This window comes from Fomitiporia mediterranea (assembly GCF_000271605.1).
Source record: "Fomitiporia mediterranea MF3/22 unplaced genomic scaffold FOMMEscaffold_10, whole genome shotgun sequence".
In the NCBI taxonomy this organism is placed as follows: domain Eukaryota; kingdom Fungi; phylum Basidiomycota; class Agaricomycetes; order Hymenochaetales; family Hymenochaetaceae; genus Fomitiporia; species Fomitiporia mediterranea.
In genome coordinates, this window is record NW_006760395.1 from 1,023,463 (window position 1) to 1,040,143 (window position 16,681).

Here is a 16,681-nt window from a genome sequence, read left to right on the forward strand (position 1 = left end):
ATTTAAATAAAGCATTATACAGATTGAAACAAGCAGGTAGACAATAGTACAAGAAGATTACTAAACTACTACTTAAGATTGGATTAGAACAAGCTAATTATGATTACACCATATTTTATAAGAAACAAAATAATAAAATGATTCTTATAACATTTATGTATGTTGACAATATTACAATTATTGGCAAAACTATCACTATAATAACAGTATTTAAATATGCATTAAGACAATATGTTACATTTACTGATAGTAACAAAATACATTAGTTACTTGGTATTGAAATAAGCTGAGATAGATCTCAACAAATGATTAGCTTACAGTAAAAGCATTATATTGAAAGTATAATCAAGTATTACTACTTTGAAAACAAAAAGGCACTACAAACACCTATTACTCCTAGAATAGATCTATCCAATGATACAAACAATATGTACAATACAAACAAAAGTAATAATAAAACAACACTATATATGAATATAGTAGGATTGTTAAGATATGTTGTGGATTGCACACAGCCAGACATATCTTATATTACTGGGCAATTAGCATACTACCTACAAAAGCCCTAAACACATCACTACAAAGTAGTGAAACATTGCTTTGTGTATTTGAAATATATAATGAATTACTAGCTTCAACTTGGAAGCACAAACACCTTAAAACTATAAGACTATTGTAATGCAGACAGACAAATGACAGAAGGACATAAAGCAATAAACAGCTACATCTTTCAATTAGCTAAATCAACCATATCTTAGTCAAGCAAACAGTAAAACCTGGTACCATTATCTGTTTACAAAGCTGAGTTGCAAGCACTAGTGTATACTACTCAAGAAGCTATTTGGCTCAAACAATTTGCTAAAGAGGTACTACAGACTGAATTAGCACCCATTACAATTTATTGTAATAACCAAAGTGTAATAAAGACTGTAAAGTCTGATGAAATAACATACAATGCTTGCACTAAACACCTTGATTTACAAAAAGACTTTGTACAATGTTACATTCAAAACAATTACATCAATTTATGCTATGTTCAATCACAGAATCAATTAGCAGACATCCTTACGAAAGCTCTCCACGTCCCACAGATCAAGCATCTAATTGAACTATTAGGCATACAGTCTTAGTTCTTAATTAATGCTTGAAGGGGAGTATTAGATTGCACTCTAGCTCTAGATTAGGAAACCCCCAATTGCCTTTTGTAGTGTTACTGCACTTGGAATGTCTCGGACTATCGGACTTCACACTGTAGTATATAAGGCAGATCCTTGCCTGATGTCTCAATAAGAGAGAGTTGGGGGGCACTCCCGCTACACTTGTTAAAAGCCTCCAATGATTCCACAACACAGACGTCCAGAGAAATGATGGTATACACCACCAATCATTAGGGCATTTAAGTAGACTTTTGAAGCAAACCGAATAGTTTTGAAAGTATTTGATTGTTGACTCTGTTTTGATGCGTTTTCAAAAGTGGAAGTATGGACATGCGCAGAAGAGGTACGTGTAATCAAGCCTTTGAGCAGGGAGGAAAGTAGATCTCAGGTTAAGGAACCAGCCCATGACTGATTGTCGAGAGGCCCGAATGAGACTGGGCACATCTTACACACTGACTGACCAGCAATCAATATTAATGCATCCGTGCAATGCAAGCACAATAGCACAATCAGCTGAATGTTATGTAATAGCTAAACGTTACATATGTAAGTAGACAACGATTGTTGTATAACTAATTAACTGAAGGAAACTATCAAAATTGTTAAAGTGATAATTGGTCGCGGAGTTAAAAGCTATACTCATTATGAAAAATTTCATTGAACATCTTTGCCCATACTTCTCCAGGCCAGCTTTCCATCTCGTTGTCATCCGGAAACTTTTCACATAGTTTTGTGTGATTTTTGCGGATCGTACATACCACTCCAAATGCAGAACGCTGCGATTGAATATGCCCAGGCTCTCCCCAGCGATTGAGATTGTTAAAGTTCTCATCGTTGGATAAATGAGGTATGACTGAAGGAGGATCGACCAAGAATTGAGAGTAAGTGCATGGCAGAATGCCCAGGAATATGTCCTGCTCGCCCTCGAATGCTTCCATTTCATCGTCTTCGTCGAGGTCCTTAATTGCCCGACAGTAGAACATGCGTTCGCCGATCCGAAACACGACGCGCTTATGGTTCGCCACGTCATACAGTATAGGAATTATATCACCCAGTGCCTGAAGCCGTCCCCTAGCGGTATCCGAAGAGGATTCATACATAAATTTTAGGTCAAGGGTTCCCCATCGTGAGAAGGGTACTATCCAGTCCCATACGCATTCGAAGTACGTCCAATCATTCGACCAGCCTAAGATTACTTGCCGTCCACACCTTCGGTCAAACCAGCTGCGAGTTACTTCTTCGCGAACAGAAGGAGCCAGATCTTCCTCAAATTTGTGAGAAGCCATTATTTTGTAGAAAATCGGAAGATTCGGAACCACCTCCGTCTACAACCAGTCACAAGTGCATCTGTAAATGACCAGAATCCGATTTCGAGTTAAAGCGTCACGTACTGATGAAAGCTTTTGGTCCTCTACTGGTATTAACTCTTCATCCATTGCATAATCAGGAAGTTCTATGCGGATGCTTTCGCGTGTGAGAGCGTCCTCTTCCATAAAAGACGCGAGCCGTACATCTCCCGAGACTGTACCCATCAATAAGAGGCCCCTTCCATCATCGAACACAAGGTCTGAGATTAGATGTTGAAGCGGAAGTGCATCTCTTGAGACCGGAATATAGTCGTCAAGTTCCGTGAAAGGTTGGCATTCGTCTGTATTTGTTGGAAGACGAATGGATGTTGTCGTAAGTTCAGAAGGCATCCAGCTGTGGGATGGTGAGACTATAAAAAAAGCCCTTCGGCCAGATTGGCCAATAGCATATCGAGCTAGCACTTGAGCTTGGAATACGTAAGGAGGGGTTGCTTTGGGCGACTCAATAAGAGTGAACGTTGCTGGCTCCTTGGTTTCACCTCTCAAAACAACGACCTGTCGGATAGCAGAGCTGTATCCCTGGTAGTACATACGCAGCATCGCATCTGGCTGACCCATTTCCCGTGACTCATCAACGGAAATATCGAAAAAATGGCCTTTGCATGCCGATTCCTTTAGAGATAGGAAGGATACATGCTCGGACCTAAGTTCTCCATCAGGCGACAGGGCGAAGACGTGGACTGTGCGACGATGTAGGGTGAATATGTACCTGTTCTTAATAGTCATAGCTATACAAGGCTCCTGAACAAATGCAAGATGTAGGCTGAAAGCTGGCGCGTTGAAATGAATAGTCATACGTACGAGGGGAAGTGGGGAAAGTGCTCGTAAAGGAGGGCTTGGTGATAGATATAATCGAGTCAAGTCCTTCGTTTTCCAATTGGCAATGTACGGGTACGCATCATCACCCTTGTGAACAGCGAAGCCGATGAGGTTGCCCTGTAAGAAGCGGACGTGTGAAGCTTCAGACATCCACGCAAGTTGGCTAATCATCACTTCTCCCGCATGCTGAGATATGCGGATGATTAGTATATAAGGCGAACTTCATGTTACGGTAAGTAAGTTACGAAATACAGGAGAGAAAAATGCATATGACTTACGAAGTTCCTATGGTAAGTGCACATTGCACTTGCGTGTCAGATTCTTCCACTATTCCATCAATCACAGGTGCCTCCACGAATTTCTTCGCAGCAAGTCTCATCTCTCCCTTCGGCGGTATATCCCATATTGTGACTTCGCACCTATTCATGTCTGCTGAAGCAACAAAGACCCAACGTCCAAGGATCAGTCTAAGCCAAGTTATAGCTGAACCGCGGCTGTTTTCTATTCTGCGTACGTGAAGCCTCCTCCAGATCGTCGCGTAGTTTCTATCTAATAAAACCGCATGCTTCACCAATGACTCAATGTCGCGCGCTTCAACGTCCTTGATGCAGCGTAAATACTGCGGAAAAGGCAACGAGTTTCGTATTACGTGTTGTTTGAACAAATACGTCCAAAGCTGTTTGTCGTTCGAAATGCCAGACGAGAATGCAGAACATGTCTATGTATGAAGCATTCTATCAAGAAGGAGGTTCGGCGTAAGTTGAATAGCATACCTGCCGCAGACGCAAAATATCATTGAACGTGAGCTCGGAGAAAATCAGAGAGTGAATATCTTGAGGCAAGGCCAGAATATTTTGCATCATGGCAGATTCCTATTGCTAGGCTCGTCGAGTACTTGGACTTGGGGTATACGAAAAAACGAGGTTGTGGTTCACGTTAGGGGTGAAGAATAAGAGGCGCGGTGGTCTGGCGACCGACATGACCGAAGTTCCGCTTAGGCGTAAGTGCTAAAGAACAACTGAGACGCCAATCCAAATGGATCAACAAACAAGTGGGGTTGTTTGTTCACCGTCATCGAACACAACACAATGCTGTGTAAAATATATACAGCCACTTAACTACAATACGTTGATAGTGCTACTGATACATGTAAGTTTGACCGTCATTTAAAGGCAATGACAAGGGAAGATAAAGGAAATAGGGGAATAAAGTTTACTGTAACTGTGGCCGACAATTCACAAGTTGCAAGCTTTAGCACAGTAATATTCTCTGACCAAATATATACATACTGCTCAGATATATATCGACTGTATAGCAACTCTAGAACAGGAGTGAGCTCTGTTGATATGCAGTACCGGGTAGACCTGACAAATGAATCTTAGCAGTTCCACTTAGTGCTCCGCGCGTAGCGTATACGCTTACGCGCGTAAAATTTCCCACGTATACGCATACGCGCGTATAATTACGGGCGTAAACTGGGTCAGCAGGACCCATATACGATACGCTACTTCCGTATACGGCGTATACGGCGTATACACTGTGCCAAATATAACAAGATACTTTACATTAAAATAGCTCATAAAAGTACACTATCATCTTTCAAAACAAATGCTTGATATTACTGAGCTAAGAAAATGTATTGTAGTGCTGTTTACACACAGAAATAAGACAGTTGAGTATTGTGAGTTAATATCACGTGACAGCTCTAAACCTTCATGTGATGTACTGTAGTAACCATACTAACCGTAGTACTCATACTAGTACTTTTTAAGTTAAACAAGGTTGTTATATAGTATTAAAATGATTTGGTATATAAATAAGTAAAGTAAATGAGGTTTAGAAACTCAAACTTAGTATTTAATTAGAGAATATGCTTAGTAATACCGTATACTCGTATACGGCGTATACGGAAATTTTTTACTTATGGTATACGCATACGCGCGTAAATATACGCCCGTATTTTCAGCTAAAATTTTCTCTTACGATACGGTGCGTAAGCGTATACGCTGCAGGCGTATCCGTAAATTACGCTACAGTGCGGAGCACTAGTTCCACTGGCAGGCATGCTTCAATCTGTCCCTTTGCATCTGGATTCTGCAAGGGGCCCAATTGCTATATATTGCTGACTTCCAAACCTGTCTTCTCCTATCCTTGTTCTTCCTTTCTCATGTTCCTTCTGGATTCCTGTGTGGTGTACATCACCCGTTGTGGATTCAATGAGGAAAGGTTCGTTAGTATTCAACACAAACTATCACTTCGCGTCAATATCTCGGATCTCGGTGTCATCGGCCTTGAATTACAATAATTAGTATTTCCAATATCACAGATGCAGAGGCCTCTAACTAGTTTACTTGTCTGTCTTAGTGAAATGTGCAACATCACAATATACTCTGCCACTTATTAGTTCAACACATTCATGGAACAAGAGACTTCTTGAACAGAAAATAATGTTACCATGGAACTCGAGCCTCTTAAGTGTCTGGAGCTATTTGGCTTCAAGTTGCCATCAAATATTCTACAATAAGTGGATTTTCTGATATAAAAACTACTGTATCTACCCTATGTCAATACAATATAGATAGAATCTTGGAGACTCTTTTCTTGCTGATCTGGTCGCTGGCTCGTCCATCTCTCCCGTACAAAAAATTGCATCTATTCTATTCGAAATATGGCATCGTATACCTACCCGATCGATACTTGCGGCCGTACTGGAGGCGCGCCTCTCTGCTGGAACTGGGGGAAAGATGACGTAAGCATACAATTCTGACAGTATAGCTGCCTACTTTTATTGATAACCTTTGAAAGATAATTTATTATATTAAAGCACATGAAGGAATTGCACGTCAAAACTATGTTAGCAGACATGGAGATGGAACGCGATTTAATAATGTTCTCCATAACATTCTTTTGAAGTGCTTGTAAGTACCGATTACTAATTACTTAGTCTTACTATTCTAACCAGTAAATTTCTAAATCGTACAAATTTACTTAGGCAAACTGCAGATACGTATGCATTTGACACCAGAACTAATCTTCCAATAATCTTGGAAGCGGCATTTCATAGGCATAACGCTCTTCCTTTCTCAGATGTCTTTTCTGCACTTGGTAAACTTGACAATACCTGTTCCTTGACAGTCAACCAGCTAATTTTTTTAACCTGCAAGGATGGTTCATATCGTATGCAGAACCGCCTGTGGCAGACCTTGAGCGCACTCAATTTCGCCTCTTGTGCTACACTCGACTCTGTTACATATTGGGGATGTACATTGCAAGTAGGAACCAGAAGAAAGCAAAAGCGCCATACTTTCCAACTGTCACACACATATTTATTGAAGGGAACTGGACAGCCCTTGCTACTGAAGAGAAAAAATCGACCCTTCACCTTACCATGTCACTTTCTTCTTCTCTTCCTGTTTCCACGGCTAAAAAGGAATTTGCCGATGCGAGAGTCACACTGAGGCAGAAAAGGCTAGAAGCTCTTGGGAATATGAGGAATTCGCCTTGGATGCAGCAGGCTCCAGCTATGACAGCAGTTGCACAAGGGATGCATCAGATAAACAAAGGAATGGCAGGAAATTGTGCTGAGACACTTAATCTAGCAAGGTATGCTCTGTCTTAACTTCAGTTTGCAAAGGTATCTCTGAGATTGTACATTGTGTTAGCCATCGGTCTGATAGCAGTAGCAGACAAACAATTGGTTTTGGCCAAGCCTTGTCTGTACGCAAGCTTCCAAAACAGTTTGTATCTGTACAAGACTGTTTAAAGGAAAGTCATATGGATCCGTGCAATTCCTGTGACTACCTTCTGGGACATAGTGGAGTATCACAGCAGGACATGGGTACTGGTTGGACCTATGGTAATCTCCCGGCTGGTTATGCCGAAGATGATAACTGGCCTGTGAGAGTGAGTTACATGTGTTATTTTAAACAACAGAATACTGAATACGCCAACACTAGCAAAGTTCCTCCAGCAGACCTGCTTGGAGTTATAACGAGTATTCAGAAGCAACGTCGAGTCAAGCAGACACATTCCCAATGCTAGCGGGTCGCCCAGTAAATGGTTCTCCAGATTATTGGAGGAATATAGGCCAGGGTCATGCCTTCGTTGTGCCGCGAAAATAGTCATTTCAAATGGTGGCTTCACATTGTTCAAAGGATTAATTGTCCTGTATTCTGGAATGCCATACAATACCATATTATTCTACTAATTTTCACTGCTACATTCATCATGATCCATCATCCATGATCTTTTTCTTCAAGTTGCTCATATATGTTCTCATCAAGTGGATAATCAGATCATGCCCAATTACAAAATATTACTTACTGTAATGCTTACAATGGCTTATTGAAACCACTGTAATGGCACAATACAGAGGTCTAGAGCAGTGATTGTATAGGCAATAGATTGCCGGGAAATCTAGATAGACTTTCAAGGCAAGCCAAACATGCCAGTCTCTAGTCTGTTGCTCTGTTCCAGTGCCAGAAGGTATCCCATGTAGCAAACTCACCAGATTTCAGCATCTGTTACTGCAATTGCATACTATTTAGTATTTCCCAAAATGTGGTCCAGCTGCATGACACAGAGGCTGGGATCATCCACAATTCTGTATACAAGTAGTATATTGCTCGTGTTGAAAATGTCTTTCTGTTGAGTACAGAGACGTTTCTGACCCTTGACTCAATATATTAATGCTGCATGCTCCCACATCCCCTAAAAAGTGTGAGATATGCGGGACGCAAAGGTACTTCTCCCTCAGAGAATATGTGAATCCACATTTACTTGTCACAAAAGACCATATGGTAAATCTTAGAACATATCCGGAATTGAAGCTGGTACTTCTACAATTTCCGTCATGTCTCTGAAGGCATATGGTCCTTTTGTTGGACTGTGACAGGAACTCACAAGGGAACGTGGCTAAAACAAAGATATGCATAACAAATGTACTATATAGGCACGAAGTATGCGGGTCCCTCCACAAATTCCGGGATATTCCTTCTCCTATCTTGAAGCCGTTCGTTGGTAGCGCGATAGTTTTCGTCCCATTCTTCATCTGTCCAGGACTCCATACTTGCATTCTCCGGAATCTTCCCAGATGTCTCTTTCTGGTATTTGCGAATCGTACGTACAGTTCCAGCAATGCGGCTCTGTGCACTGTGGCTGTAGGGAGGGACCCAATCCGTTAGGTTTCGCTGTGTATCGTAGTCGGAAACGTGGGGGATAATGGATAGAGGATCGGATATGAACTCTCTGTACGTGAGTGGCAAAATCCCCAAGACAATGTCATCCTCATCTTCGTAGTCAATGTCCATGACGCTTTCTCTATCAACAGTACGATCAAGTGTTCGGCAGTAGAAAATGCGTTCTCCGGTTCGGAATATGGCGCGGGAGTGGTCATCAGTGCGATATGCGACTGGAATGATGTCTCCCAATGTTTGAAGACGCATTCTTGCTATCGAGCAGGAGGTGTTGTAAAAATCATAATCGACGTCAAGAGACCCCCAGCGGGAAAATGGTCTGATCCAATCCCATATGCGTTGAAACCGGGTCCAATCATTTGACCAGCCTGCAAAGGACAACGGCACAGCGTATTGACCAATCCAGTCCCGAGTTATCTGCTTGAACTCTTCTGTTGGTAGGTTCTCCCATATCTTATAGTGTTTTCGAATGTCATAAAATGTTGGTAGATTAGAACGAACAGCAGTCTAGAGAGCAAACGTTAGGTGTCGATATGGAAAGTTGGCAGTTTTGGATACCTGCGAGACCCTTGTAATGCCAAACATTGATCTAATTTTCGGCAAATCTTCTGGAAGGTCGTTTTCCGTGCTTCCTTGAGCGACAACTTGTGTCTCAAGGAGTGAGATGAGTCGAACATCCCCAGATTCAGTTCCAATGAGCAGTAGGCCATGTCCATCATCAAAATCGATGGCAGTGATCATCTGAAGAAGAGGAAAACCTTCTCTAGATGCTAGTACGTGTTCACCTATTACTGTGTCGTGTTGACCTTCCTCAGCGTTGGTTGATGCACGGATACCTGCGGTAAAGAGACTGGCGGGAATCCAGCTACAGTCAAAGCGTGACGTTAGACAAAAGATCCTCTGAGCTGATCGGCCAATGCAATATCTGTACAGGACCCGGGCACTTGGCACGTCCGGTGGGTTGTTTTCCAAGGTCTCGACTATAGAGAACCTTGGCGAATTGTCCGGCGGGTCCTCCCGAAGCACGTTTACTTGTATGATCTCGGAGTCGAAGTTCTGGAAGTGGAGTCGTATTGGTGCATCGTTACTTATCGATTGCGCATGTTGCAACGTGTCATCTATGAACTGCCCCTCAAGAGCCATTTCCGATAGTCCGAGCTTTGCTACATGTTGCACAATCGTCTCAGGAACATCTGAATGTGCTGGCTCATGGAACACGTGAATTGCAGATCGATGTAAAGTGAACACGTATCCGTTTTTGATAGTCATTGCAACGCACGATTCCTAGATTTCCGTACCATGGTCACACTCGGCACAAAAAGTTATGAAAACACACTTACGAATGGAATTGCAGATAACTGCGAAGCGTCGCTGGGGATACGCAACCTGAACAGGCGGCCTGTTCCCCAGTTTGCAATGTATGGATACGTGTCGTCGCCCTGATGGACGGCAAATCCAACAAGATCGCCGTGCAAAAAGCGAACAACTGAGGCCTGAGGAAGTTCGGCAACCTGGTGAAATTCAACATTTCCTTGGTGACAAGAAATACTAAGGATCAGAATGTATGGAATACTTGATATGTGCGTCAGAAACATCATTCTATGGCACAAAAAGTAAGACCATACGAAGCTCCAATCGTGATAGCAAATTGCACACTTCCAGAGGAATCATCCAACTGCCCATCAATGACTGGTGCTTCGAGGAAAACTCTTACACAGAGCTCAACCTCATACTGTGGCTTTATCTCCCACAATGACAACTCGCTCTTTTCATCGTTCGAAGATGAAATCAGGCACCACCGTCCAAGAATAAGCTTGAGCCAAGTTACACGGAGGTCAGAGTAGCCTTGAACTTTACGGATAACCAGCTTTTTATTTGTTTTCAGATAGCTTCTGGAAAGTAAAGTGGCATGTTTGACCCATGACTCGATGGCATGTGCTTCTGCTTTCTCGACACCCAGTATATTGTATGGGATATAATGAGATTGAGAGTGAGCGATCAGAAAGGAAACGCGCCCATAGTTGTTTGCCATTTGAGATAGCGATTGACAGACTCGAACATGCCTAAAGAGTAGATGAAAAGAAATATATATCCATTCAGGTATAATTCAACAGATCGGCTGCTTACCTGGCGAAGACGCAAGATGTCTTCCAGAGATAAGTGGGACCAAATAAGTGACTGAACGTCGAGAGGAAGTGCCTGGATTGTAGGCATGTTCCTGACAAATCAAGAAGCCAGTCAGTGGCACTTCGAGCCTGAAGAGGTGACGGCGACTATGACGAAGAAGCTACAGCAATAATGCGGCATTGGTGAAACACAAGACGTACATTTGCATAAATCGACTACGATATCCGGCCCAACGAGGCTAATTGTTCGCTAGTACGAACAAACGACACGAGGCGAAAAAACGTCAGATCAGACAACTCAGATTAGCCCCGAGAACTCCGAATTGCCGCATTCAGCGAGAATCGATTTAAAAGGCGTACGAAATGAATAAAACAAGAGCGATGATTAGTATAAAAATAGGAGCACGGAATTAATGATGGATAGAAGGAAACATAAAGTATGGTATGTTCATTTACAGATACAGCACCGAACTTTAGGGGTTATAGAATTGTCAAGAAATTAGTGATACAGGAGTTAACGTGCAAGTCCGGAAATCCAGAAGGTGCGAGGAAGGGGGCAGATGTAGAGTACGGCAGTCTATTAAACCACGGATTGTCAGACGAAGTATTTCATCTCTGGGTCCCGATGAATGTCTTCATTGAAGAGTTCTTCCGACTCCTCTGCAAACCGGACATTGCTCTATGTCGAATATAAGGAAGCTAACCGTCCCCGTGCCGTCGCATCGCCAACAGAGCCGGCCACCGATGCGTGCATCGCCCGGATTCACCACTGTTGCGCCAGGTGGGGGTAATCCTCGTGTGGAGTTAAAGCGGGGAATAGGCATCCCCATCGGTCGGTTAGGATTGAAAAATCCACCTGGCCCGCAACCCGGGAATGGAGTTGATAAAGGACGTGCCGGATATCCTTGATTAGGACCGTCGAAGGGTTGATTAGGCTGGTTGTATGGTTGATAGGTTGATTGAGAGCGGTTGAGGTTGGACGGAGGCGGTGAAGCAAGAGAAGGCTGCGATCGTGCCTGCCGGTGATGAAGATGCGGAGGCCGTAAGTTTGGAAGAGGACGCTGGGACTGTTGGGTACGCGGTGCGTAAAGGATGGCACCAGAATATTGTTTTCCATATTTATCCCAACATCTTCGACAAGGGTGACTCGGATCAAAGGACTGCACGTAGTTAAAGTGTCAGAAACTAGATTCACGCTATGCGTTAACAGAAGAGTAGCCACCTTGTAACCAGTGTTCAAGCATTTCTTGCATTCATAATTTTGGGGATAAACTAGGACGCGGCCCTTGTTGAGGAGGGGTCGGCCAGGGGTCGGAGATTCTGTCGGACGCCAATCGTCGCCACTGTCCGATGCTTCTCTCGATGGATGCGAAGGTGGAGGACCAGGAGGCGGTGGAAAAGCTGGAGAATTCGAGGAAGGTGGGGGACCATCGGGAGGCGCGTAGCGTGACGAAGTCCGGTGAGACGGACTATGTGAGGAGGGTGTGCTTGAGGTAGGACCAACGCGTTCATAGTGCTCTGGCTCCGCAGACCCTTCAGAAGATCCGTGAGAATGCGCAGGAGACGGTACACGATCGTTAGCTGATGAAGCATAGAAGTCCCTTGCGAATTCAGACATGCCTGTGGGTGCTGGCGTCACTTGTACTTGCGGTGGAGGGTAATTGTTTGTAGTAACAGAAGGATGTCGCGGTGGAGGTCCAAAATGTCCTAAAGCATTATTATTTGGAGCTCCCTGACCAGGGTACTGGGTCCAACCGCCCGTCTGATGGGGTGTCATGGGTAGTCCTGTCGGCTGAGGGGTCATGAACGGACTCGGTTGAGACATGCCTGCGAAATGCGGGTGTTGAGGCATACTCATCCCTGTGAATTGCTGAGGAAGAGGTGGCGCAGGAGGAGCGGGCTGAAATGGTCTATGCGGGCCATATTCGACTGTTGCTTCACCATCATACGGATTTGCCGATGGTGTATACGCTGGAGGGGGCTCAGCTGGTGTGTTGTCCTCGAGAGTTGTGCCCTGCAGGTCAGCCGCAAGGTCATCTGCGGAGCGGCCTCTGCCCGAAGGACTCGGACCTCGAGAGGTACTTGCAGGAGGTGTTGCAGCGCGGGTGTGCGACTCAGGCTGCGGCTGCGGCGGTAGTTGCGAGATTGCAGGAGACGTCGTAGATGGGCCTGCGCCGGTCGGATTTGGCGTCACCGTTGGTGTTCGGAATGGGTTGTACTCGCTACGCTTCAGCTCAGTCGCCATCGTCGTAAGGGTGCTTGTAGTCGTCTCTGGAGGCGGGACAGTCGACAATTAGTACCCGTCAACCTTGGCTGTCCGGTGTGCTAGTATACAGCCTGAGTAGTTTCATCGCCTTTCAGAAAATTAGTAAGCATTATAGCATAAGGCTAGACTAACATAATTATCACGTGCAATGACAAGGCATTTCTCACTCACTAAAATTTACTTTTCAAAAAAGAGAACATCGTGCTTCAGTTGGAGGTTCTCTGCAATTCTGAACGATAAAATGAGACTCTCAATCGCTATTGTTGGGAACCCATCATTTCATGCTCCCTCGCTTGCCTAAAGCCACTGCTACTGGACTATATACTAGTGTGCCAACAACTCAGACTCTCTGATTGACGTGCTTCTGTTTCGAAACTTCCAAGATAATTTGCTTTGAAGCTTGGGCAGCCCATACTATCATGAATCTTTAGCAGAGAGAGCGAGTACGTGCCTATGGCAAGGGCATTCTCTCTGACTTCAGTTGGTTGCCACTCAAATCTCAAGCCAGGCACTCGTGTTTACTCTCTGCAGATTACTAGGGATCTCTGTCCTACCTTGCTTGTATGTGGGTCGTATCACATGGCGATTAGTATAGTGATTCAGATTAAGTTAATACTACCGAAATTGTGGTTGGGTGGTCTCCTATCAACACCTTGACACTCGGCTGTGCAACAGTATAGGTAAAAAGACAGCCGGTGTCATCGATACCTGGCACTTTCCGAGCTGGACATTCGTCAATTTTATGATCCAATGACTATGGACAGGTAATGTGCGGTGCGCATGCCACATAAAGACACTAGTGACTGGCATACTTGGGAGGTAACGATACACCAAAACGTCGAATCCCGCAGACGACACTAAAGTTTCTGCAGACAGGTACGTTCGCCCGAGGAACGACGAAGAGCGCGAAATGAAAGCCTGCTTATGTACAATTATTGGAATTGTTAAACTGAGTACGTTACCCTAGGCTCAAAGCGCAGCACGGTTATCTTGTAGCAACAGTATATGATGGACGTCTGATATACGACAAAGGAGTCCAACTCAGTCCCGAGGGTAGAGTGCTTGATGCAGGAACGGGGACAGGTATGTTGGTTTATTAGCACAAAATACAATACCTGATGTAGGTAAAAGGAGCATGGATTACAGGCCTAGCGAAAGAAGTTCCCGAAAGTGTCCAGCTTGTCGGTACAGACATATCACCTGCACTGTTTCCAAAGTCATTCCCCAGCAATGTTTGCTTTGTCGCGAATTCTACAACCAACCTTCCGGCCTCGTGGAGTTCCACATTTGACTTTGTCCATCAACGTGCCATGGTAGGCGCGTTTACGTCCTCAGACTGGGTTGCGGCTATGTCAGAACTCTATCGAGTTCTCAAACCCGGTGGCACGGCGCAAATCGTGGACTTCACCGAGCCATTCCCTTCAGGCGATAACTTGCAGGCGGTCGAGAAAATGACGACATTGTTCGCAGAGGTTCTACGATCCCGAGGATTTCTAACTAATTCGGCTGAGCATATCCCAGAGCTTATGCGGAACGTCGGCTTTACTGATATTCGAGTGGAGATCCGAGGTGCACCAATTGGAAATAATTGGGGTGAAATCGCCCGGATCGGCACCGACAACTTATTAATGGGATTAAGGTCAGTCGGAAAGCTTGCGATACCAGAAGGAGGATTTGCGTTGGTCAAGACAGAGGAAGACGTTGATGCGCTTTTCGATTCAGGGCGTAAAGAGCTCGACGAAGGCGAGGGTGTGTCTTACAGTTTTGTTGTCATCTTGGCGAGGAAACCGTTGCAGGAGTAACTTCATGTCGATATTTCAGTAGTGCAGGAAATTCCAGATGTTGTACATACTCTCACATAATTTAAAGAATCGTTGAATACAGCAGGCCAATGAAGATATCTCCTGTACGTTAAGGTGCAAAACACTGGTACTATCCATCTACACCAAGAATGCATAACACTTGCAGGGGACGGGAAATTTGAGCCCTCAAATGATTAGGTTAAGGATATTCGTATTGAGAACGGTTCATCCGTATTGATTGGAAGTTATGCTTAAATGCGGAAATTCATGCATATGACCATGCTAGGAGCAATGAGATTGATATTTATATGCTATTCTGCCTTCTACTAGTTTCATCAAGTGGCCACAACTCAGGGATAGAGACTGACTATGTTGAAGGTGCTGTATTTCTCTAGTAATCACCAAACGTGCAATACTGAGATCAAATGATAGAAAACACGACTGTAATAGGACAACCGAGATGAATGGATGGGAATTTCTGTGCATAAAAGAGGGTACTCTACGTCCAATCATTGGGGAACTCCACAGTTCCTGTATGTACTTCTCACTAGACCTTGTGCGTCCCTGATCAAGGAAGTTTTATTGGCTTGTCTGTATGGTACTTGCAAGAGGGCAAAATAATATTCCCAGAGTTTGATAAATATCTCAAAGCGGGAGGTAAAGCTACTGATGTGTCATGTACCATGGATTCGGGCTCAACCCATAAGGATACATTTCATATGTTTAGGTATATGATGCTCTGGGATAAAGTCAATACGCTGAAACATGAGTTCGCGTCATATCATGTGCCGGTCAGGTTGTTTCTCTGAACGGCGGCTACACAACAACAAGGACAGAAGATGGATCGTACCACTATCGATTGATGTTGTACCGGAACTATGCGCAGTCCATCACATTTAAAGAATGAAAGAACTCAGGGCGTCAAGGTACATCGGAATGCCGAACCCCGCAAACGAAACTAAAGGTACTCCAGACCAGTATATCCGCCCAAGGAACGATGAACATCATAGGTCAGTCAGTGTTGTTGAGTCTACTCACAAGGGCCGATGAACTGGAGGACATTTATCTAGGCTCGAAGCACAGCACAGTTACCTTGTAGTCACAGTGTATGATGGACGATTTATCTACAATAGGGAATTTCAGCTCAGTTGCAAGTTGCGAGGGCAGAGTGCTTGATGCAAGAACGGGAACTAAAATGTGGATTCATTGGCGTAAGCGATGGTATCTGATGCTAGTAAAAGGAGCATGGATCATGGATCTGGCTAAGGAAGTTCCGGAAGGCGTTGAGCTTGTTGGCACCAACATATCGTCTGCTTTGTTTCCGAAGTCGTTTCCCAGCAACATTCGTTTTGCTGCGAATTCCATAACGAACTTCCCGGCCGAGTGGACCATTTACATCGTCACTTTTCGGAATAAGTACTCCACGTGCAAGCTTCTCAGTCTGTTGGGCTGTGTTAGGAAAATATGCCAGGTGGTCGTCAGATTGGCCGGATTGATGATGATGTACAGTGACGCAAAAAACTGTTGACATGATTAGCTAATTTCAGCTAATTTGCTTGTAACTCCACAATCAATAATTATTAGAAAATATAAAAAATACTGTTAGAAAGCTATTCTTCACAGCTTTCTATCTGTATGTATTAGAAAGAAAAATATGTAAAATTGAGTGAGTTATGAAAGGATCTACATGTATATATCATGTTAACAGTTTTTTGCCTTTATATCAAGATTCAAAGATTTATCTATAACTCATACAAATCAGCATATTTCTTCTTGAGAAAAATCATGTATGTAACAATATAGTATATGTACAATATATCCAAGTTTTATTGTAAATGGCTCTTATTTAGTTGAGTTAAAAATGCTAAAGTGAAGTTGCCAATTTGGCTGAGAAACATACATTTTTACTACTATATTCTTAATAGAATTCAACCAGTGCTCAGAGAAAC

The 16,681-nt window shown here is 43.7% G+C and overlaps 5 protein-coding genes across 5 annotated transcripts; 2 read left to right on the forward strand and 3 right to left on the reverse strand.

Annotated features, from left to right (window-relative positions):
• Positions 1-2,267: 2,267 nt before the first annotated feature.
• Positions 2,268-4,206, reverse strand: FOMMEDRAFT_30744 (uncharacterized protein; the record flags this gene model as incomplete). Its single annotated transcript, XM_007269461.1, has 5 exons — positions 2,268-2,295; positions 2,367-2,482; positions 2,549-3,563; positions 3,622-4,061; positions 4,117-4,206. The coding sequence occupies 5 exons, from the start codon at positions 4,204-4,206 to the stop codon at positions 2,268-2,270; spliced, it is 1,689 nt and encodes a 562-aa protein (XP_007269523.1).
• A 1,805-nt stretch (positions 4,207-6,011) lies between these two features.
• FOMMEDRAFT_159673 (uncharacterized protein) lies at positions 6,012-7,464 on the forward strand (the record flags this gene model as incomplete). The annotated part of the gene is made up of 7 exons (XM_007269462.1): positions 6,012-6,092; positions 6,149-6,261; positions 6,336-6,448; positions 6,508-6,946; positions 7,006-7,080; positions 7,159-7,246; positions 7,300-7,464. 7 exons carry the CDS (start codon positions 6,012-6,014, stop codon positions 7,462-7,464), a joined length of 1,074 nt encoding a protein of 357 aa, XP_007269524.1.
• An 801-nt stretch (positions 7,465-8,265) lies between these two features.
• FOMMEDRAFT_142523 (uncharacterized protein) lies at positions 8,266-9,384 on the reverse strand. The gene is made up of 2 exons (XM_007269463.1): positions 9,097-9,384; positions 8,266-9,045 (listed from the first exon to the last, which is right to left on the reverse strand). Exons 1-2 carry the CDS (start codon positions 9,277-9,279, stop codon positions 8,287-8,289), a joined length of 942 nt encoding a protein of 313 aa, XP_007269525.1. The 5' UTR covers positions 9,280-9,384; the 3' UTR covers positions 8,266-8,286.
• Positions 9,385-11,299: 1,915 nt separating this feature from the next.
• Positions 11,300-12,909, reverse strand: FOMMEDRAFT_136190 (uncharacterized protein; the record flags this gene model as incomplete). The annotated part of the gene is made up of 2 exons (XM_007269464.1): positions 11,300-11,824; positions 11,887-12,909. The coding sequence occupies 2 exons, from the start codon at positions 12,907-12,909 to the stop codon at positions 11,300-11,302; spliced, it is 1,548 nt and encodes a 515-aa protein (XP_007269526.1).
• An 801-nt stretch (positions 12,910-13,710) lies between these two features.
• On the forward strand, positions 13,711-14,732 carry FOMMEDRAFT_159675 (S-adenosyl-L-methionine-dependent methyltransferase; the record flags this gene model as incomplete). Its single annotated transcript, XM_007269465.1, has 4 exons — positions 13,711-13,749; positions 13,807-13,856; positions 13,898-14,013; positions 14,062-14,732. 4 exons carry the CDS (start codon positions 13,711-13,713, stop codon positions 14,730-14,732), a joined length of 876 nt encoding a protein of 291 aa, XP_007269527.1.
• Positions 14,733-16,681: the final 1,949 nt, after the last annotated feature.